Below are 24002 nucleotides of genomic sequence, written 5' to 3'. Positions count from 1 at the left end.
TCCGTGTGATTGGACCTGACGCCTCGGTCCAACACACGCTTCCTTGTCTGTCCACTGAACTGATGTGACTTCTGGATGTTTCCATCTAGATGAATAAATAAAAGCTTTTCTGGCTTCGACAAATTGTTTAAAATCTCCCTAAAGTCCTCCAGGGACCAACCTCCACACTGCGCCTGGCTGGATGATCACCTCCTCTGACGGAACTCATTCTCCTCATTTTCTGCAGAACACGCGCCTGCTGGGAGAGGCAGTGTACTTAACAGGCGCCCCGCTGGGCCTCCTCCTCCTTCTCCTCCCCCCCCCCCCCTCTGGAGGGAGAAAATGTTGGAGAGGAACCGAGATCTGCCCAAGTTCAAAGCAGCCGTAGATCTTCATGGAGACTGAGCCTCTCTGGGGGAGCTTGGTCTGAAGCTCATGTGGAAGACGAGGCGTGTGATTGGTCGAGCTTCGGACTCGACTCCTCTTGAAACGTGAAGAACAGAAAACTTGATTTTTAAAAACTCTGTAATTAACACATTTCCCTTGAGAGGAAGGAATAATTAAAGGAGATGTAAGTTATAAGTTGCCGTCGCGTTTTCTGTGGATTTAATTACGTGTGAAAAAGAAACACCCAGGGCAACTTCTCAACCTCGTACCGACGTGTCATTCATCATCCTCCCTGATGATAGAGGAGGAGGAGGAGGAGGAGGAGGAGGAGGAGGAATATTACGTCCATCAATCAGCCGCTCAGTCTCGAGTGTGAGATCCAAATGGCAGCTGCCACTTAGGAACCTGCGAGCTGAGCGGAGACGCCGCTGTCATCAGTTCCAGCTGAAGATTAACGACCAATCAGATCCTCTGTGACTTCATCACGTCAGCGATCGATTCCTGTGCATCTATCATGTTTCCACCAGGGGGCAGTGAACGGGGAAACGCCTCCCACGTGCACAGTCGCTGGGCAGATTTCATATCACCAACGTAAAGTTGAAACTATAATTACTAGAAGAAGAAGACTTCAACATGTTGTTGAGAGTTTCCTGCTGAATCTTGGAGACAGAGCATTTTATAAAGTGATGAACTAACTGCAGCTTATTTGTTATATGTGTTTTCACAGCTGGACACATTCACTGGAAGGTGATCAACATGTGTTCCGGGTCGAGGCCGCGGCTCACCTGACGTGCTGCCCGTCTCCTCGAAGTCGATGTTCCCCAGGTTCAGCACGCCGGCCACCACCCGGAACAGGTCCAGCTTCTCCGTGTCGTCCAGGCCGATCTTCTTCATGGCCACGCACATCCGGTTGAAGTCGCCCTGGTCGTCCAGCAGCGGGTCCTTCAGGGGGCCGGACTTCAGGTGCTGAGGGACGAGGATGGAGAGAGAGCGGTTAACCCTGAGCTGCGTCTCCAGCTTCCTCTCCTCACCTGACATCTTTACTTCTTTCTCATCACACAGGTGATTATTCAACCTTTTCATCAAACATCTTTTCAACTGCTTTACTTTCATCCTGTCGTTCCAACTTCACTTTTATTCCTTCTACCGCTCCTCCTCTACTATTCACCTCCGTCTCTGCAGCATTTTTAACATCACCGCTCATAAGCAGAAACCAAACTGACCCTCATCCTCCAATCAGCTGTCAGAATAACTCTCATTCCATCTCCACGCTGCAGAATGAACGTCTGATTTCTACAGTCACTCAGAAGACGTGTGCAGAGCAGGAGAAGCAGCACATTACACAAATCTCAATCTGCAGCAGAGAGAAGAGACACACACACACACACACACACCTGAATAACCTTCTCAAGAATGTCACAGTCTGATGATGTCCGCAGGCTAAACCAGACACCAGCCACTCTGTGTCCCTTGTGATGGAATTAAGTAGAAAATGAATTCTGCTGCTTAGTTGCTTCCACTATTTAATCAGGTTCTCACTGGATTTCCATTTGGCTTCTTTCACCGAGGCTCACGGAGTCGAATCACGTAGATCGGAGGGGGGGGGGGGGGGGGGGTCCTGATAAGTCTTTGTGTTGCGGCTGCAGAGTTAACAGCCACTTGTTATTCCAGCACTAGAAGCAGTTTCTCTCACTTTGGAGGCTTTTCAGGCTTCTGTCAGAAAAAGGCAGTGCATGTTTTTCTGAACCAGATCCAGTGGGTTCGGGTTCGGGTACTGGTCCAGTTGTTGAGTCTTTATAACAATTATCAAGTCAATGTTATTTATGGTATAAAACAAATTTATAATCTTAACTATCCAAAGTGTGATCACAACAAGTAGAATGAAGTAAAATAAATAAAATAGTCTTTATCAATGTGTTTTTTTCTTTGCTCCACTATATGAATGAATTATTTGACATCACGTTCTCCATCATAATGTGTGTTTAGATGCAGATTCTGATCCACAGTAGAAGCTCAGTGTTGAAGCTACACATTTGGAGGGAGATGTTTCCACTGACTCAGCAGATTGGTCCAGCACATCATGATTCTCCTCATGTTTGCAGCTTTACAAAGAGAAACGATGCAATTCCCCTCAACACGGTGGGTTCTAACGCTGCTGTCTCAGCCAGGCTGCAACAGAAAATCAAAAGCAATCAGTGTAAAATAGGAGTAAGAACTGTCTCCTGCTCGGTGTGGAGCTGCAGGCGCATTGATGTGATGAGGCCGAGAGTCGAGTGGACAACACTGAACCAGAACCTCCGATCAACTGGATTCACAGGTTGGGATGAGCCCATTTCTTACGATCTAACATGTAAACACCAGAACATGAGGAGACATCATCAGCTTCCTCTGATCGCCTGCGGACAGACTGGGGGGGGGGGGGGGGTTCTGAACTGTGACATTCTGAAATCCACAGATAGCAATCAGCAGGGAGATGTCGCTTCGATTGAAACGCTCCATGTTTTCTACACAGCAGAGGAAAGTGGGAAACCGTGGAGCAGCACTGCAGAAGTGAAGGACAGATAGAAATCATGCACAGCAGTGACCCCCCCCCCCCCCCCCCCACACACACACACACACACACAACACACTCAGAGGAGGTGAAAACCAAATCACCTGGTGGTCCTGTGTGATATGAGCCGGAGCAGTGAGGAGACACACAGCACATCACTGATCACAGAGACACAACACTTCACTCAACCTGACGCACCTCCTGCTCGGTGTCCTCCTCGGAGGAGGAGGACGTCAGCTCCTCCTCCCTCTACTAGCTCCTCTACTAGCTCCTCTACTAGCTCCTCTACTAGCTCCTCCTCCCTCTACTAGCTCCTCTACTAGCTCCTCCTCCCTCTACTCTCCCTGCTACTGAACACAGCTTGGACAGAACACGAGCCGAGAAGGAACTCACTCCACGAGTCGAGGCTCCAGACAAAGACCTAAAGAGTCTCTCACTGGGTGGAGCTGCTCCGTGGAGACACTGATCTCTCACCTCTCAATCTCCTGAACCATCAGCATGAAATCTGCTCGTTAGGCTTCAGAGTTATAACCTCAGTTCAAAGCTCATGGAGGGTCACGTCCAGCGTTTCATTCTGGAGCCATGACAGTGAGTTGAAACCCAGCGAGAGGCTCCGGGCTCCTCTCAGCTGCTGAAGTTATTTAATTGGTCTTTCAGTTTGGAGCAAACGTATTGATTTCATAATCAGATTCTCTAATGCTTTCCCTCTTTAACGTTCACTAACGACAAATAGATAAATAATAAATAGACAAATAATTCAACCAGAACCATTTGATTTTCCTCCACAGAGAAATACTGAAACATAAGAAGAAATAAAGTTAATTATGAATCTATAAAGCAGGAAGTGTGAGAGTCCACAGAGACTCTTAGCGGAGCAGCGATCTCTGGTCCATGTTCCTCTTAATGGCTCTAATAATTAACAATGCTGCACTGCAGGGAATAACGTCCACAGGCCCAGTAATGGAATACTTGTGCATAATTAATCATTGATGAAGGAGCTCATTCCACACGATGAGATTTGTTATTAATTCAGCGTCCGACTCTCAGTCAGTCGGCTAATTAAAATGTTTGGAACTTCTTTGACGAGCGGGTTTGAAAAGTGGATTTGATAGAAAAATAACAAATCGCTAATGAAGTAGAACGTGTGAGAGGTTCTTTGAGGCGTGTGTAGCAGGATCTGAAGACTCACACACACTAGATCATGAGCTGCTTTGTCGAGCGGACCTCTGCTGCTTTGTGTGTTTTATTCTTTGTTACTGGAGGAAAAGGCAGAAGGTTTTTAATCTTAAGCAGATCGAGTGGCTGTGATGCAACAGCAGGAAAACAGACCCGAGGTGTAAAGAACTCAGCTCAGTGTTTTCGGACCTGTTGTGTTTCTTATTCACTCAATATCTGAAATGAAGAAAAACGTCTGTCGGCTTCAGATTTAGTTTCTCGTCTTAAAGTTCCAATACTGGACTTTTTCCCTTTAGTTAAGATTAAGATTAAGATTAAGATTAAGTTCAGCTAAATTAAGTCCTCGACAAAGGGAGGCACACAATGTCACTGTTACCATGGCTTCAGTGATGTTAGCTGACCAGAGAGCTTCTGGGAGAGAGCTACCAGAAACAGTGACCAATCAGAGCAGGCTGGGCCCTCTGGGAGGCGGGGCTAAGCGCTCCTGAGACAACCAGCAGGAAGACGAGGGAGACGGACAGAGGGAGGAGGGAGGAGGGAGGAGGGGATGAGCTGAATGTCCTGAGCAGAAAACAGCAGATGTGGATGAATCTGCTGAGTCAGCGGAGACAGACTCTGTCCTCCAGCCACCGGCCGACGAGACACTTTGACTTCACATGAGAATAAAACATGAGACACGAAGAACGAGAGGAAAACAAAAGACTTCGTGAAAACATTGAACCAATGAATCCGTTCAGCTGTAGTTAATTCAATATTGAAATATCTAATAAGTAATAAATGATTGGAGGAATTGACTGATTCTGTTGCTCCGACACTAAAGTGAACGTTTGACTGATTTAATTAAAGAGTTTTGAGATGATTAATCAAAAAGATGATTTATGTTGTTCAAGCTGAGATAATAAATACGTTGAGGCACGACCTGTCTGATGCAGCAGCTGAAACTCCAGTTATTACTTTGTTATTACTGAAGCGTGAACTCAGCAGCTTGTGAGCAGAAAGTGAAGCTGAAGACTAAATGCTCTAGTGAGATGATATCATCTCATAATGTTTTACTGCAGCTTTCTCCTCCTTCCTCTCACAGACGCTGTTTTCTTCTCAGTGAAACACCGTCTGTGAGTCGTCAACAACAGAAACTTGGATATAAAAGTTTTAAATTTGCCATAAACGTCAGTGTCCTCAGTCCAGACCTGCTGTTATTAGACTGTACAGTGTTTTAAAATAGAGCTTCAATGGGGAAACATCTGTTTAAACCTCGACAGTCAAACAGATCATCTCCACCCTTCTCTCCTGCAGACTGTGATCTGAAACCTGTGTGTAGTGTGTAGTGTGTAGTGTGTAGTGTGTAGTGTGGGTCGGAGGCGGTGCTGTACCTCGGGGCTCTTGCGGTTCTGCAGGATCTGCTTGTCGGTGTCTTTGGAAGCGAAGAAGCGAGTGCAGCCTCTGTTCAGGTACTGCAGGATCACAGAGAGAGAAACATCAGCTGCAGAGGAAACTGCCTTCAAACCCAAGAACAGGTCCAGACTTTATCTACAGGACATGTTGGGAAAGAAGGAATTAAAACAGAAATAAAAACATGTCTGAGAACGGCACAGAGACATAATAAAACGTGTGAAGGGGATTAAAGGAAATGCTTGAAGTGGTTTATGGACTTTTATAATATTTACGATTTCATTAACAAACTTTAACAGAACAAAGTAAAACCAGCCAATCAAAGCTGAGAGGAACATTTAGAGAGGAACACGTGAAGCGTGGAGAAAAGGTCGTGGACCTGAGAGTGAGCTCGTCTTCCTGAGAAGATCCTGAAACACCGAACAACGAGTCACCAAACAACGAGTCAACAAGTGTGAGCAGCTAAACTCTGAACTCTCTTTCCTGGAAGAGGTTTCAACAAAGGACCAAATCCAGCTAACTCATCTCATATGTGGAGACGAGAGGAGCAGACGGTCCGAAGGCAGATTGAGACGATTCATCACCGATGAGAAGAGACCTGAAGTCAACGACCTTCAAACGACCCGAGGAGCTGGAGCTGCACAACCAGTCTGTGAGTCAGAGACGTTTCCTCCTCCATGTGCCTCGGACGCCACTTTCCTGAACTTTGCACAAAGAGGCCTCCCCCCCGCTCCCCCCCGGTCCCTCCGCTCCCTCTGTAATTGACTGTGTACCTGTGTTAACGGCTCCCCCCGCTCCCCCCCGCTCCCTCCGCTCCCCCTGTAATTGACTGTGTACCTGTGTTAACGGCTCCTCACCAGCTGGCCTCCGCTGGCGGATGCACAGAAACGAGCTAATGGCGACTCAGACTCAGACTCAGGCTCAGGCTCAGGCTCAGGCTCAGGCTCAGGCTCAGGCTCAGGCTCAGGCTCAGGCTCAGGCTCAGGCTCAGGCTCAGGCTCAGGCTCAGACCCAGACCCAGACTCAGGCTCAGGCTCAGACTCAGACTCAGACTCAGACTCAGACTCAGGCTCAGGCTCAGACCCAGACTCAGACTCAGACTCAGACTCAGACTCAGACTCAGACTCAGACTCAGGCTCAGACCCAGACTCAGACTCAGACTCAGACTCAGGCTCAGGCTCAGACTCAGACTCAGACTCAGACTCAGACTCAGGCTCAGGCTCAGACTCAGACTCAGACTCAGACTCAGACTCAGGCTCAGACTCAGACTCAGACTCAGACTCAGACTCAGACTCAGACTCAGAGTCTTGTTCGTCCCCAGGTGTGTGAGTGCAGCCGGTGCTCGTCTTGTTGGGAGACTCGAGTCCTTTTGTCCCAACAGATGGACACAAACTCAGTTTCTCATTATAGGAGAAGCTGCAGGAAGGACTGGCTGCTTGTACAGCCCTCCGTCTCCCCCGCCCCCCCCCCTGTCCCCCACTCGTCTGAAAACACTTGCTCTAAATCGATAGCGAGGACGTTTACTTTTATTACTTCTCCACCGTGTTTTGATAAATGCTTTTACTGCTCCTCTGCAGATACAGAAGCACGTCATCTATCTGCTCCTTCACTCCTTCAGGTCTCATCTGCTTTTTGTGAGTCACTTCAAACCAAAGCCAGTGTTTTAAAACCCTGGTCTCTGCCCCTGGCATCAGACGACTGAGCTGATCCTGGATCCTCCGCTCCCTGCCCAGCAGCGGGGGAACTGGATATATGAACCAGTAGAGGCGAAGTGACGGCAGCAGGTGTCATAAGTTGCAGGGGGACACTGGGGACACTGGGGGACACTGGGGACACTGGCGGAGGCTGAAGAGCGAGCGGCGGCCCTTTAAGGTCTTAAAATGACGCTGGTGAGAATAGAGGATTGAATTTAGATGCAGCCAACAGAGGAACGAGAGGCTTTCAGAAACGGAGACATTATCTGTCTTTCTGCTCTAACAGTGGTGACTCAGCTCTTTTCCAAAAGGGAGAATCAGAGGGTCCATGTTTCAGGGACAGACTCAGGGGACTCGATGGTCTCACTATGGTCACAGAGCCGAGGGAAGCAGGGCTTTGTAAATGATTAAGAGAATCTTAAAATCCATTGTGCAGTCGACGGGGGGGCCGGCGGGGGGGCCAGCGGCGACAGTAATGCACGGCGTGGCGTCCATCAGCGTCCAGCCGACCACACTCTGGACTCAGCCGAGCCAGGAGAGCTGAGAAGAGACCAGAGGAATCACTACTGAGGATCTCTGTGAGGGTGATGAAGTTCAGATCCATGTTCTGAAGCTGGAACCAACTGTACGGACACGTCTCTTCACACTACACTGAATCCAGGTTGATGTTCCTGCTGCTCTCTGTCATCCACTGCCGTCTCCGTCTCTGTCTCCGTCTCTGGTTTGACAGATCCATACGTCCGTCCTCACCTTCGTCTGAGCAGCAGCTGGAATGTAACACTCATTATCTGCACTTCACCACCTCCTCTGCAGCCATTACTGTAGCTGGAGGTTAACGATTCATGCAGAGCAGAGCAGACATGATGGTGAACACAGCTCGGTCTTTAAACCTCTGATAAACACTGAGCAGCTGAATGAGGAGCTGGGGACTCAGCTGCAGCTCAGTGCTGCCATCTGGTGTCCACAGTGCAAAGAGGAGGGGCTGGATTCCTCTATCGAGTATGAGTGTCTATGTCTCAGATTGTTCTTGATATGTTTATGTTCATCACGCTCACATGATGAGACGTCTTGTTGCTCTAAGTCTCATCCCAGCACCGGAGACATTTTTCATTTCAAAGCGACTCTGACTGAACTTTAATCTGTTTATCAAACGGTTTCTATAGAAAGTGACATCTCACTTTCTAACGTCAGTAAACATTCAGGAATTTATCTTCTTCTTAGTGAATTATGATCATAAAGCAGATTTCAGTCAGGCTCCACCCCCCACTCTTCAAATATGGTTGCTTCTGGTTTTCAAAAGTCATGAAGCTCTCGACACTTTTTGATTAACTAACACATTAAAATCCATGTGTTTACATCTTCAGATCGATTCATCTTTACGAGCTTGAGTCCACGTTGAGCTGGACGATGACTCAGCTGCATGTTACTGTCAGTCAGACATTTATTCCTCCAATCTATTTCAGCGAGTTGTCATTTAAAACATGGATGTCAGCGATCAGGCAGCAGAGTCAGAGTCAGACGAGCTGCCTGATTGATGCCTCGTGCAGCGGGGGAGGAGCCTCCTCGTGCAGCGGGGGAGGAGCCTCCTCGTGCAGCGGGGGAGGAGCCTCCTCGTGCAGCGGGGGAGGAGCCTCCTCGTGAACAGGTAGCAGACTCCTGAGGAGTGGGAGCGCTGCTGAATCCAAAGGGAGTCAGAGGGATGAAGGAGAACGAGAGGCCGGAGCAGCAGGTTGATGAGCTGAGACTCACCGGAGCTCGAGTCTCAGCTCATCGACCTTCAGCACGTTGATCAGGATTCCTCTGCTGCGAGGCCCTAAACACACAGGACCACCTCCTCCTCCCCTTCATCCCACTGGGTTCACGCTACATACAAACATGTCCTACCCTGAAGGTGTCGGGGGAGCTGAGGTGAAACTTCTGCCTGATGTCCTCGGACGCCCCGGCGCACAGTCGGTAGAAGATGTGGTAGTTTCTCTCCTCTTTGCTTTGCCTGCAGATCCTGGACTTCTCCAGCAGGTAGTGGGAAACGAAGCCGCCCACCACCGTGTTCTGACGGACACGCCAACACGGGCACAACGTTACTAACATGTTCCAAACACACGCTAATACATGTAAAGCCCCTGTGAGCACACCATGACCTCACATCCTGTTACTGATATCATGATCATTACATTTGAAATATCTTTAAATTCATTAAGTAGTGAATCGGAAAAGAGCAAAGGTGATAAGAAGAGAAATAACACGTAACAACAAGTGTTATAGCATCTCAGCTGATTCAGAGACAGTTTATTCATAAGGCTCCATAATAAGAGTTTATGATAATTAAGAGGCATCATGTTTAATTCATGTCTCCTGAGTTTCCTCCAGATGAGACTCTTACAAACTCTGTGTTGTTTTAGAAAACACTGAATTAATCTACCTTCTCGTTAAAGTGGATTTCCACAAACTTTCCGAAGCGGCTGCTGTTGTTGTTCCTCACGGTCTTCGCGTTTCCAAAAGCCTCCAGCAGGGGGTTGGCTGTGGGAGGAGACAGGGACCAAATTAAAAAGATATAAAATGAAACTTTTCCATATTAAAACGTCTAAAAGACAACCGGACCTGCTTTATATCTGCAGCTGGGTTGTGCTCTTACATTATGTTTCAACCTGATAAAGAATCTGTAGATTTAATCAGGGTGACGCTGGGTTTCATGTGGCCGCCTGTTTTCACGATAACCTTTTTAGATCTTGGTGGTTTTTAACTCAGAATCAGATTTTCAGTCGTCAGCTCCTGATAAAGCCTCAGAAGGATCCAAACCAGGAGAAGAAGATCTGCTGCTCTGTGAGTCTCACCTTCCACGATCCTCTCGTCGATGTCCTGCCCGGTTCCATACGAGGTCGTCAGGTATCTGGGAACAGCAGAGGGACATGTGAAGGGATTCAACCAAAACAACATTTATGGATTTCATTATATTTAATGAAGATGATTAAAAACCTGTAAATCCCAAACTGCTGTGATCACAGACATATGCAAAGGATTTATAAAGTTTTACCTCGTTAAATTACGACTTCACTGTCTTAACATTATGACTTATCCTCGTTAAATTGAAACTTTATTCCCATGGAGCTATATGATTTTTTTTATCGTTTAACTGAGACTTTATTCTCGAAATCCAGGAATTTATAGTTTCTTCCCGTGGCCATTTAACAGCCTCTCTTTAAAGTGTTTGATGAAACGAAGTCGAACTCGTTTCCCTGAGTTCCTCCGGATCATTTGATAACAAACTGAAACTCGTGAGCTCGTGAAGCCGCGTCGTCCTCACTTGAGCACAAACTTGGTGTTTTCCGTCTTCCCGGCTCCGGACTCCCCCGAGACGATGATGGACTGGCTCATCTTCAGAACCCTCATGTCCCTGTAGGCCTTATCGGCTGAGACACACACACAGGCAGGTTAGAGCAGACGCCGACCCCGGGGATCCAGCAGGGGGCAGCGGACGTGTTCACTCACCGATGGCGTACACGTGCGGCGGCAGCGTCCCCAGAGACCGGCCCCGGTACTGCTTGATGGTCTCCGGCGAGTAAAGCTTTGGGAGGTCGTAGTACGGGTTCACCGCGATCAGGATGTTGGCTACGAACGTCTGTGTGTGTGTGGGGGGGGGGGGGTAACAACAACCGTCAGGTGATAAAAGCAAACATCGGTGGTGGCAGCTCAGTTATTTAATCACACATCCTGCCGAGTGAATTTCCCCTGGTGATAAACTACATTTCCCAGAATCCCAAAGCAGCAAGGCGTTAAACTCTAGCGTTCAGCACTAATAAACTGTGAAGGTGAGACAGGCCTCATTACTCAGAAGAGATGTGTTGAGAGATCTTCTCTCCTCTAAAGGACCATCTGTTCACACTCTGAATAAAAACTCTGCTAAGCCTCCGTGTTCTTATCTTGTCCTATGAGATGAACCTGGTTCTGACACACAGCTTCCAGTTTATTAGGAACACGCAGCTGAACTTCATCAGTCTAACACACTGCTGAGATGAATGCTCTCCTCAGGAAGGTTAGAATGTTCAGTTCATGTTGAGACTGAAGCACGTTTATCAGATTGGATGAAGGTTCAAGTTCATTAATAAAGGAATAAACAGATCAGTGTGTGATTCAGACCCAGAGTCAGTTCCTCCTTCAGCCACTAGAGGCCGCTGATCACACTCAGGACAACACAAAGAAATCAATCACAACTTAAATGAAAATGTATAAAAGTCAGGAACAGTCGCTTCAGTGGAATTCAAATGATGATTAAAAGGGACTCTGTTGGTCTGGAGTGTGGACTGAGGACATTCTGGAGGAGTGAGGACAGCTTTAGAGACATGAGGACATTCTATCTGCTCAGAGGACCATGTGACGTAAGACATCAACAGACTCTCAGAGAGAAAAACGTAAAGTGCAGTTTGTTTTATTCACACTTTGGATGATTCACATGTTTGATCTTGATGTTTTTTCAGACACTTACATAAATCTTGTCTTTGCTGTATCTCACACGAACATTGTTGAGCAGAGTGGCTTCGTTCAGGTACATCAGAGAACCTGAGACACATCGAGGGACAGGAACAAGGTTACAGAGACACACATGCACCATAGAGTAACACACAGGCTGCACCATCACCTTTACTTTAGCAGTTTTAAGAATTCACATCATGCATCTATCTGCTGTCATCGCTCACAGGCACAGGAGAGACAAGCTGTTAGAAAGTGAGACTCACAGTTGTCCTCCATGTGTTTGTTAACGTCCTCTTCTGCAGGAAAGACCTGGCTGATCTGAGCCAGGAACGTCTGTGAGAGGAGGAGAGAGAGAAACTGAGTGAGGGAAGAGTCAAGAGCTCAGAGAGGAGATCTACCAGATAAAACTACAAGAGTGATAATTATCAGAGATACATATTCAAGAGGAAAGGTGCTGGTGCTTGAGAGTAAATCATCAGCTGTTCAGTGAAATGTTGAAGTTTAAAATCAGACGACTAAAAACAAATCAACACAGGAACTTTGAAGCTTCAGGTTTTGTTTCTTTATGAATGAACCATGACTTGATGTTTTTGTATGAAGTCGATCATTTTACACATTTCATCCTTTTCATTCCTTTCTATTTTCAGACGCTTCTTTCTCGGTGACCTCGTTCTCGTTCAGATTTGAGTCTGGTACCCGGAGGCTGAAGGACCCGGCTGCTGCTCCACACGTGATCACCTGATGAATTATTTGGAGGAAACCGGATCCGACTGGACGGAGACAACACGGTGACGGAGACACAGAGAGGACGGACAGCACGTCCTCAGCTGCTCTGCATTATTCACCGTCCAGGACAGACCGGAGACTTTATTCTCACGCTGTACTAGAGTCCCAGCAGAACCAGGCTGAACTGAACGTGTCCTAATCAAGGCTGGAAGTGCTTTTATTCTTTTTATTCTGTTAATAACTTGTATGAATTCTGATTGATTATAAACACCATGATGCAGTTTGTGGGGACGTCCCTGTGAACTCTAAGATCATTTCACCATTGACTCAACAATCAATCAGATTGAGCCTTGAATCTGTGATTCACTGATTCTGACGTTAACGTTGCCTCTAGGAGCTCGGAGGTATTAGCTCGCCACACGTTTCACATTCCTCCAGCTAAACCCATGTTCAACTAATACACAGGGTTTATGAGGACACACGTGACCCGGGGCCTCGGAGCCCTGAGGGTCTGTCGGTGTTTCTGTGATCGGCCGAGCTCTGCCAGCTCCTGTCGGCTCCGGCGAGGCCGAGCTCCTCTAACCGCCCGACCGGAGAGGCACCGCCGGGGGCCTCCGCTACGTCAGGGCCGCGGAGCCATGGTGACGTGGTGTTGATTCATTCTCTCCAGTGGTGGCATGTTCCACATTCTCAGCCCAAACTCCACAGATTCCACAAGGCTGAGAGGAGAAAAGAAGGGAGGAGGTGGAGGAGGTGGAGGAGACACCAGGCCGACAATCTGAGAGTTGAACATTGTTCTGTCATCGCTGCTGCAGACAGAAGCTCCCGAGACAAACGCCTCTCAATCCTCATCTGTGTCAGTTTCTGCCTGTGAGTGTCACGTCACGTGTTCCTATGAGTTCAGATGAACTTCCGTCCTCCTCATCAAACTCCAGAGCAGAGAAAACCAACGTGCAGAGACTTGAAACTCTTTCAAAGTTTCCACAGTGACAGACGGCTGAGTTTCACATCTAAATGTCAGAGTCACTGAGTTCTCCGTCCAGTTGTGTGTGTGTGGTCAGGAGAACGTGATCGTCCTCTTTCTCCAGGAAGAGCTACTCCACCCGTTTACTGCTCTGATCTTTGCACTTCATATAAAAAGTTAACAGGCCCCTTGGATTATAAAGTTTATAAAGTATTCTGCAGACGTCACGTGAAGCTTTTTATGCCCCGAGATCGAATCCTCCAGCTTCTTCTCAGCTCGGACCAGGACTCATAACATTTGATTGCTGGAGGTTTTTCTTTACGACCAGTTGATGAGATTCTTTATCCTGAGATTAGTCTCCCAGGAGCTGAAGGACACAAAGCAGCCTCGGCCCAACCCAGCCGGTGTTTCCTCAGACGCTGACTTCAGATCAGATCTCTCACATCTGACAGAAAAAGAAACACATTTTCACGGAGACGTGCTGTCTTCAGATCTGCTCTCCGTGCAGTTTCCGGGCTGCAGCCGAGGCCTGTGAGCGTCTGATCAGAACAATGTGCAGCCTGTGCTGCTGCAGCCAGTTTGTGCCAGTGTCTGACGATGTGTCCTCTCGCTGGCAGAGCTCCGGGGACGGACGTCAGGACAGAGACAGAGAGCATGATACTCATGGTATCATCATCACAAAGTGTCCTGATGGGACTCGTGCTGGGTGAAGGACAATCTGGTGCTGGGCTCATTCTATTAGAGCAGAGGAGGCAAGTTGTGATGTTTAGGAGGAATCTTTAAAAGATGGCGTCGGTTTCTAAACATCTCTGCTTCTACTCGTCCAGAAGAAAACACAGACCAGTGTTTACCAACTTCTCTAAAACTGGTTTCTAGACGGGCAACATTTTTACTGTGGTGTGGCCGAGCTGGCTAGAGACTCAAGCTTCATGGTACAACAGCCAGTTGCTCGTCACTGTGAAGGTTTGAATCTGAAGTGTAGAACCGCCAGGGAGGTGTCTGATTGGTTATCAGGTTATTATGAAACCAAAATATATGACTGCACAAAACCTGCTTCAGCACGTGAAGGCAGGGCTACAGCTCAGCAGACAGAAGGAATGAAGTTTAAATAATTAGCAGGGCGTGCACACCTCCACCAACGCCCTCTCTCTCCAGGTCTAAGTGAAAGTGACACCACATCCTGGATCCTTCCGTCCTGCAGACTACTGACACGTCTGTCCAGGTTCACATCCAAGACTTTAGGTTGTGTGACATAAACACAACAGACTAAATGAAAACAAATGGTGTTTCATGATTAACAGAAGATATGTTGGTTTATTTGAGGTTAACATCACATGTGAGATTTCAGAAGTTTTTAGGGCTTTATAATAAGAAATAAAAACACTCTGTTCCACCTTCGATGATCCTCGCCGGATGGAAACCCTCTCTGGGTCGAGCAGCGTCAGTCGGTGTTTTCTTGACCGACAGTAAACACTCGACGGCCTCTCGGTGACATTAAGAGCATGAGTGACTCGTCCAGCAGGAAGTGAATCACCGGAGAGATGTCGGTGAGAGGAGAAGCCTGTTCATCTTCCTGCTGAGAGCCACTTGACTTCAGATCGGGCTGATGATTCTGTCCTCCAGCTCATTAGAGCTGCCGGCTGTGGACTGAAGAGCCGGAGGTGAATCACCGAGTGAATGATGCTTCACTGCTTTTAGGTCTGTGGTGGTGGTCTCCTCCTCCTCCTCCTCCTCCTCCTCCTCCTCCTCCTCCTCCTCCTCCTCCTCCTCCTCCTCCTCCTCCTCCTCCTCCTCCTCCACTTCCTCATGACATTGAGTGACACATTAAATCAAAAGGCTCTCGTAGAAAGATCCAGAGATTCTGTCTGGGGACACTCTGGTTCTTCTCAGGTATAAAACACAGACACAGCATCACCTCTCAAACCCAAACCTTAATAGATTCAAACTGCTGGAAATGAAAGATGGAGAAATATGGAAACATATCAACCACACATATCTTTTCTAGTTCCCCATAATCGTCTTCTTTGTCCAAACAATAGAATCATTAAGTGTATTTAAGGACGATAAATAAAGATGGACGTCTCGTCTCCACTTCCTTCCTCTGTCCAAACTGGAGCCAAAGTCTCTCAGAAAGCAACGCCCTATGACATCACTGGGAAAGGAGCTGTGGTGCCGTGGCTCCGCCCACACACCTGCTCGACCAACCATGAGTCAGTCTCAGCTGTCAATCATCACATAACTAATTACACCCAAACTGGTAAGAAACTGAGAATCAACATCAGAGTGATAACAACGACCTGAAATGACAGAAACGTCTTTCACTACGTTTATCGTCTATTTTGTTTTTGTTTGTTTGCTCCGAGTCCCATCAGCTAACATGGAGGGGGTTTATGAGCTACAGTGCAGCCAGACACCAGGGGGCAGTAGAGATGATTTGGCTTCACTTATAAGAGCTGTCAAGTCCCCGATCCAAACCTGGCGCCTGCATTACCCATGATACATCAGCTGTTGGAGCTCGCTCACCTTTCCCTTCCCATTGAGAGGTTCGATGCTGAGGCTGTCGGCTCCGATGTCCACGATGGTCCCGAGCTGGAACCCGTCCGTCGGGTGCGGAGCCCACACCGGCTTCCCGTCCTCCATCGCTCCGCTCTGAGGGTTCTGGAAAACATGAGCAGAACCGTCTGAGAGAAGAAAGAAGCTTTTCTGTCGCTCGTAGAACAGAATGACTTCATTTTGCAATGAGAGCGAAACACCCACCAGTTCCTGTTAAAGTCAAAAACAACTACACACAACAAAAAGGAACTTATACTTATTATTATTATCACAGTGAATAAAAATACTAAATGTATAAAACTTGGATAAGAAATGTTGAAGAAGAAGAAACTTTATTCAGGAAATGAGCAGAAGTTCATTACATCCACTCAGAAGTTGTTTCTGTGAAAACAAGCTGCCACAGGGAAACCACAGCACGAACCACAAACCAGTCCCATGTGGGAGGAAACAGGAAAAACCAGCCGTCGGCTACTGGATCCAGGAACACTGTGTGTTCACACTGTGTCCTGGAGATCAGGTGTGACTCAGCTTTATATCATCACAAGAAGTCTCACAGCGGTCACGTGTTAGAAGCACCAAGACAAATCTGACCGAGTCTGAACTGAACCAGTGACCAGACCAGTGACCAGTCCAGTGACCAGGCCAGTGAACAACCCAGTGACCAGACCAGTGACCAGCCAAGTGACCAGACCAGTGACCAGACCAGTGACCAGACCAGTGACCAACCCAGTGACCAGACCAGTGACCAGACCAGTGACCAGCCAAGTGACCAGACCAGTGACCAGTCCAGTGACCAACCCAGTGACCAGACCAGTGACCAGAGCAGTGACCAGACCAGTGACCAGACCAGTGACCAGTCCAGTGACCAGACCAGTGACCAGACCAGTGACCAGCCAAGTGACCAGACCAGTGACCAGTCCAGTGACCAGACCAGTGACCAGACCAGTGACCAGACCAGTGACCAGCCCAGTGACCAGACCTGTGACCAGACCAGTGACCAGCCAAGTGACCAGACCAGTGACCAGACCAGTGACCAGTCCAGTGACCAGACCAGTGACCAGACCAGTGACCAGTCCAGTGACCAGCCCAGTGACCAGACCAGTGACCAGACCAGTGACCAGCCCACGGATCCTTTCAGGTATCATGTCAGGTTGGGCAGTCACATGTCTCAGACCTTTGACCAGGGGGCTGTTCTACCAGGAGAAGTTCCAGAGAAGGTCGGGGGCACCAGGGTCAGGTAGGAGCTCAGTGCAGGTCTGAGATCAGCTGTGGTGCTGCTCCATGAGCTTAACGCACTAATCCAACAGGAAGTTCACCGACTCCTGTTAACGTGAGGGAGTCGGGTCGGCCACACTCCATCCACACAGCTGTGACTGGAGCTGTGACTGAACCACAGCTCCATCGGGGGAATCGAACCGTGATCACTGCAGCACAACCGTCCCTTTTACCACAGCAGCCTGCAACTGGAGCATCACAGGTCTCAAGAGTGAACGTTTGTGTTGTGACAGATATGAACACAAACGAACCTGATACCACTGCCTGTATGAGCCTGTGTGAGTCTGTGTGAGTCTGTGTGAGCCTGTGTGAGTCTGTGTGAGTCTGTGTGAGTCTGTGTGAGCTTGTGTGAGTCTGTGTGAGTCTGTTTGAGTCTGTGTGAGTCTGTGTGAGCCTGTGTGAGCCTGTGTGAGTCTGTGTGAGTCTGTGTGAGCCTGTGTGAGTCTGTGTGAGTCTGTGTGAGTCTGTGTGAGCCGGTGTGAGCCGGTGTGAGTCTGTGTGAGTCTGTGTGAGCCTGTGTGAGCCTGTGTGAGTCTGTGTGAGTCTGTGTGAGTCTGTGTGAGTCTGTGTGAGTCTGTAAGAGTCTGTGTGAGTCTGTGTGAGTCTGTGTGAGTCTGTGTGAGCCTGTGTGAGTCTGTGTGAGTCTGTGTGAGTCTGTGTGAGTCTGTGGAGCTAAAAGGTCAAAGGTTGAAACGCAGCAGAGACACTGGTGTTTACAGATGAAACAATAAACAGAAAACGTCTCCATCGTTCTTTCTGTTTGATCCCGACTCGACCTCAGGGGAGTGACCTGTAGAAGGTCAAAGTCGCCCTGTGCACTTTGTGTTGGCTGTGACTTCCTGTCGCTCTGTCCCTGCCCCTCTGGGTGCTCTCCCTCTGGCGTCTGAGCTCATCACAGAGCGTCTGTGTTTCGCCACGTGAGCCGATGGAGGTCATCAGAGCGTGCTCTGGACACGGAGCAACAATCGGCTGTTTGTCAGCAGCGAGTGGGTCGACACACATAACTCCAGGCCAATTCACACAATCCTCTCCAACACACAAAGTGACAGATGCTGCAGCTCAGCGTCCACATTAAAGACTCTGTCCTCTGTGTCCCGGCCTCCACCACAGTGTCTCCAGGCTTTCCTCCTGGGCTCTTCTGGAGCTGGAGGGACAGTTTGTTTAGAGACTGAAGAGACTCTGATATCTGAAGACATTCTATTTGTCACAGGAAACAGAGAGGAGCAGCAAACACCTGAGAAGCTGTGATCTGAAGATATATCTCAATCTCTTAAATCCAAAGTGTAGATGATAATCTGCGTCCTACAGTCTCACTCTGGACTCAGAAGCTGAACATGTCTCCTGCCTCTGGTCTCCATTAGAGCCCTGACGTTCAGTAATGGAAGTGAAACCAGTCCTGATTTGCTCTTCATGTGGAGGAGTGAACTGAAATGAAGCTCACGTCGCAACACGTCACTTCTCAGATGCTTTTTAATTTACTCCACATGGGCATATGCACTTGGAGAAGGTTTATTTTGAAAAGGACGCTTCAGCTTGAATATAAAGTGTGACAGTTCGGTGTGGACGAGCGGAAGCATGAGAACACTGACATCACTCCTGTTCATTTAAAGACGTTAACCAGCTGAACTCTGATGTGTGTGACTGGGATTCAAACCTGTGAGAAGCAGCAGTGACATAATGAAGTGAAAGTCTGGTTCCCACAAACCGTCCTTTCTCGCTCTGACTTCCCAGTTTGCATCTTTCCTGTCTCACCCAGTGAGGGTGTCAGTGGGAGCAGGTTCCAGAGGACGGCTCTGCACGTTACAGCTGAAATTACTCAGAGGATTTTAATATTTAGGGCAGAGGCTGGAAATAGATTAGTTCTGGACCCTTTTAGTTTGAAAGCTTTCACGTGCTGCAGTCTGGACTCAGACGTTCTCCGTCAGTCGTTGGTTCTTCAGACGAACATGAGGTTTTTCATTCTGCTGGTGAAACCTGAGATTATCCAGTGAAACTTCTGGAGATGAATTTGGCTGCGGTGCTAATCTGGTGCTAGTTTAGTGTGGAGCAGGTTTATACTGGGAGAGGTCGCTGCAAACTGGAGTGAGGCTTAATACGAAGGAGGAAGAAAAGGCCCCTATTTATTATAAATCACTTCTAGTAAATGATTTATTTATTGTTCATTTTACTCTATTAGCAGTTATCATTTGTTTTAATGTGTTTTTTCAAACTTTATCTTTTCACTTTCCTTAATCTAATTGTTTATTTCTTGTTGAAATCGTTTTACAGGAAAATTCAAATAAGCTAAATAATAATAATAATAATTCATATCTGTAGATAAAAATACATTTTTCAGTAGTTAAAATATTAGTAGAGAAGTGGTTTTAGTAGCTTTTATCATTGTCTTATGCCTAATCTTTCATTTGAAACAGTAATGTAAATTAGGGCTGAAATGATAAGGCGTCAACAGGAAGTTTAATTGATGATTCGTTTGATAAATGACTGAGAAAGTAAAAGCACATGTAAAATCAGACTGGATATCTGCTGGTGAGTCACTCCCTGTTAACCTGGTTAAACATTAACTCTCCGTAATGGACGCCACAAGAAGAGGGAATGTTTGTGCTCAGCCTGTAATTCACAGATGAGACGTCTGCAGCGCTCTGTTCTGAACTCACTCCTCACACACCTGCTCCTCTTCTGAAGCTTCTGGACACAGAAAGAAAAGATCTGAACGCTTTCATGTTTTCTATGTTTCTCATGAACGCGCTCAGCACTCATGGCTGCAGCCGCACCCACAGCCCAGTCACAGGGCGTGTTCCAGGATCAGAAGATCTGCAGGTGATTCTTTTCACTGCGGCAGGAAGGACTCTGACCCGCCAAGCCTGTGTTTGTCTTTCTATTGTTGTGAGTTCGTCACATGACCCAGGGCCCTGAACATCACAAGCAGCCTGCCAAGCCACAAGCTCAGCCTCTGAAGAGTCCTTTCTGAAGTTACACATCTGAACGTCTCTCTGTTAGGACGTCTCATCGTCTCCTGTGAGGTCAAACATCCAGATGCTTTGGTCTCTTAACCTGCTCACTTTGCATAATTAGCTAATTAGAGTCATAAATAATTCACCATTACTTCATTAAGAGCTACGACTGTAAACTTTGTCATTTTATTACACACCCTCTTCCCTCAAATCTTTCTCACAACTCTTGCCAAAAGTGTTTATGCTGTTTGATTTTTATTAAAACAGCGACATGGGGCTTCAGGGATCAAAACGTCTCAGGTGTGATTTGGCTTCTTTTCTGATGAGTGATGGAAAAGTGCTGATCTGTGACAAACTCCTTGTAAGAGAGTTTACAGATTGACAGGAGTCATCCTCCTCCTGTCGAAGTCTAACTCCAATGAAAAGTGACACAAGCAGCTGAGGGAGTTGCACATTACACAAAAGAGTTTTAATGATTCAGGTGTCAGCATGATGATGAGCAGACGGGGGGGGGGGGTCAAAGTTCAGGACATGAGAGGGAAGAAGAATCTTCATTTCTACACTGGAAAAACTCAGTTCAGCTACTAAGGATTCATATTATATCATGAGTTTTAGTTTTAGTCACAGATTGGATCATTTTTCACACACAGACACACACAGACACACACAGACACACACAGACACACACACAGCAGAGAGCAGTAGCTAGAAGTCCAAGGTTCAGAGCTGTAAAACCCTGGCAACAGCAGAAACAAGAATCCCTGTGTCATTTGAATATTCAAGAGAAGAGCTAAAGAGAGAGACGCATGAACTGGGGTCAAAGTGCGTGTGGAGTCGAGCTTCAGGACGAGTAGCGTGACGAGGAACACGCCACACGCCATCTACACGCTTCAATCAACAGACAAACAGCTGGAAGGAGGAACTGTCCCCGTTTCTAATCTGAACATCAGGTTCCAACAGGGCTCCTCCCAAAATATGACTGGAGGGTTCGGCCGGTTTCAAAGGTCAACCACACCTGATCCAGGGTCAGCTGCCCTGGCTGCTGCTATGGGTACAGCCTGGCCACCATATACAACGATGGGTTGGGTTCAGCTGAAGAAGAGACTGTGTTTGAAATAATCAAAAAGCTACAACAAGTGATTTCAGTCAGAGGAGGGAGAAGCTAAAAATACACATTACACCTCAAAAGCTGAGAGTTAAAAATAGATGAAAGTCCTGAAGCTCTGACAAAAGATTTAAAATCCATCACACGACAGATTGGACCGTGTGAAAGGTTCTGCACAGGAGAGAACAGAGCCACAGTTTAGTTTATAGGTTCACTGGTTATTTAAATCACTTCTTCATATTATTTAATTATTACAACAACAGAGACAAATGATTACGAGCAGCAGAAAGTATCTCATTAATCCATTTGATGCCAATCGACAAAAAACTTCACGAAGAACTTTGATCACCTTGTGAACTTTTCAAAGAGCGACATGTTTCTCATCCTGAGGTAATGTGACCCGTCTGCAGGAGACCAGCCCTGAGCCACGAGCGCCTCTGGACACAAAGACACAGATGTGGACATCGGATCGCCAGCAGCTCCTCTGGATGTCCCAGAGGGGACGGGGGGGGAGCAGTGAGCAGTTAACATGATGTGTCATAAAATTAAGCTGAGGGGACGTTGGGTCAAGGTCAAGTTTCAAGGACCTGAGTCGGTTTGTTTTCAGTTTCAAAATCCACTGGAATCTACAACGTCCAGTTTGAAATGACTGAAATCTGAGTGAGAAACAAAACACGCCCGGGGGGGGGGGGGCGGCCCGGCCATCAGACGGCCTGTAAGTCGACACTCTCTTTATGGCGGTCACTACAAGAGCCTGGGGTCTGTGGCTCACCGGGCCGTGACTAATTCAGCTCACATTCCCCTAATTACAAAGGCCGACGAGGGGGGGGTCCCCAGCCTGTCCTCCTCCACCACCTCCATCAACGTGTCAACAACAGACGTGAGACACAGTGAGGACAGACCTCTCCCTCCGTCACCACGAGGAGCCGGCGCCTGGTCCAGGACCTCTGAGCTGAGGACCACAGGGTCACCTCTCACAGCTGATCAAGGAGAAGTCAGTGATTACATTACATTACATTTCATTTAGCTGACGCTTTTATCCAAAGCGACTTACAGTAAGTGCATTCAAACCCGAGGGTAGTGATGCTACTGATGTACTTCACAGTCGCAGTAAACAGTACACACAGTACACACAGAACACACAGAACACACAGTACACAAAGTACACACAGTACACACAGTACACACAGAACACAAAGAACACACATTCCATACAGTACACACAGAACACACAGTACACACAGTACACACAGAACACACAGTACACACAGAACACACAGCACACACATTACATACAGTACACACAGTACACACAGAACACACAGCACACACATTACATACAGTACACACAGCACACACATTACTTACAGTACACACAGGGGTATCTGCTGCACACAAGAGGGTTTTCAAATAGAACACACACATGAGATGTTCCAGTCCATATAAAAAACTATATCAACTAGTTCCATAACTCTGCAGGTTTGTCAGACACAGGAAACAAAGTCGTATTCAGTTCTACACAGAAGAACACGTCTCCTTCAGCTCGCCCTCATCATGAGTCTCACAGATTTTGATTCATAAATACAGAACATGATTCATACCCATGACATGAGGTCAAGGAGCCTCTGATCCAGTCTTTGACAGATTATGTCTGTGAAGCGCTGAATCTCCAGGATCTGTTCAGATCAGCCTCTAGTGAGCATCTGAATGAGACCTGAGATCCACCTGAAGCTCCTGGAGTCAGACTCATGGACCTGCTGCTGACCACTGAGGGAGAAGATTCACTCTCACTCTGGTGTGAAGCATCCAGATACGAGAAGGTTTCCATTCACACCGAAGCTGAGCTGGAAAGCCTCGTCCAGCTGGAGGTGAAGGTCGTTGGAGGTCAATAGAACTCACAACCATTAAACTTCAAGATGTTTCTCAAGGAAACTCGTGAAAAGATCATGTGACCTACTTCAAACTGTGTCCAGGACAATAGGAAACTTCCAGTAACTGATAAACTTGTGATCCCTCGTGACTTGTGTTTACAGGCCCTGGTTAATCTGACCACTGAGGAAGACCACGATGATTCATCTGAAAGCTCCAGAAGACACACAGACCTCCAGACTCATGGAATCACAGTTTGACTTGGTTTAGACCAAAGTGTAATATTAGGAGTTCTGTCTTTATCTGACAAGGAGGCAACATATTCAACATAAAAGACTCCTGACATCACATGAAGAAAAGCACAGGTGTGAATGAGGACCTGGGTCTGCTTCCCTCTCAGGGTCCTGATGTCGTACAGACGGGAAAACAGGGATGATACTTAACGCCTGCACAGAAAGACGTAATCCGGGATTATAGAATTCAATCTTTGGTGAGGTTTTGATTCAAAAGCTGCAGCTTCATGTCGCCTTTCATCGCCTTAACTGTTGTTCTGTGATGTACTCCCTCAGAGAGCTCATCACAATCCCTCAATCTCCACAACACACTTCCAGGAATTCTAACACATGATGGACGTGAAACTGGAAGAACACAAACATCTCAGGATGAAGAAGAGGAGTCGTACAAGTAGAAGATGAAGACGTCAACTTGGAAACACGAGGAGATTCCAGATCTTCTGGTGATGAGGGCCGACGCCGGTGTGGACGAGCTGTAAACAACACTGATCTTTCCACAGCAGAGTTCATACATCATGTCCCGCCTCCTGCTGCTCTACAGACTCCGCCTCCTGCTGCTCTACAGGCTCCGCCCCTCGCCTGGATGTTCCCACATGATCCTGTTTGAACGAGTCGGACCCAAC

The 24002-nt window shown here is 47.5% G+C and overlaps 1 protein-coding gene across 6 annotated transcripts in view; it reads right to left on the bottom strand.

Moving 5' to 3' along the window:
- myo6a (myosin VIa) overlaps nt 1-24002 on the bottom strand; it is a 66912-nt gene that overhangs the window by 40962 nt on the left and 1948 nt on the right. For all 6 annotated transcript variants that reach the window (XM_062410949.1, XM_062410950.1, XM_062410951.1 and 3 more), the window contains exons 2-11: nt 15857-15991; nt 11907-11976; nt 11657-11730; nt 10663-10792; nt 10478-10583; nt 10008-10063; nt 9596-9693; nt 9061-9225; nt 5464-5544; nt 1152-1332 (exon numbers count right to left, since the gene is read on the bottom strand). In XM_062410949.1, coding sequence (XP_062266933.1) covers nt 1152-1332; nt 5464-5544; nt 9061-9225; nt 9596-9693; nt 10008-10063; nt 10478-10583; nt 10663-10792; nt 11657-11730; nt 11907-11976; nt 15857-15973 — 1078 coding nt within the window. In that variant the 5' untranslated portion in view covers nt 15974-15991. The remainder of the gene's footprint in view (nt 1-1151; nt 1333-5463; nt 5545-9060; nt 9226-9595; nt 9694-10007; nt 10064-10477; nt 10584-10662; nt 10793-11656; nt 11731-11906; nt 11977-15856; nt 15992-24002) is intronic.

This window comes from Platichthys flesus, chromosome 18 (genome assembly GCF_949316205.1).
Source record: "Platichthys flesus chromosome 18, fPlaFle2.1, whole genome shotgun sequence".
NCBI classification, from domain to species: domain Eukaryota; kingdom Metazoa; phylum Chordata; class Actinopteri; order Pleuronectiformes; family Pleuronectidae; genus Platichthys; species Platichthys flesus.
Note: the sequence above shows the minus strand (reverse complement) of the source record. Positions and strands in the feature narration are given on the sequence as shown.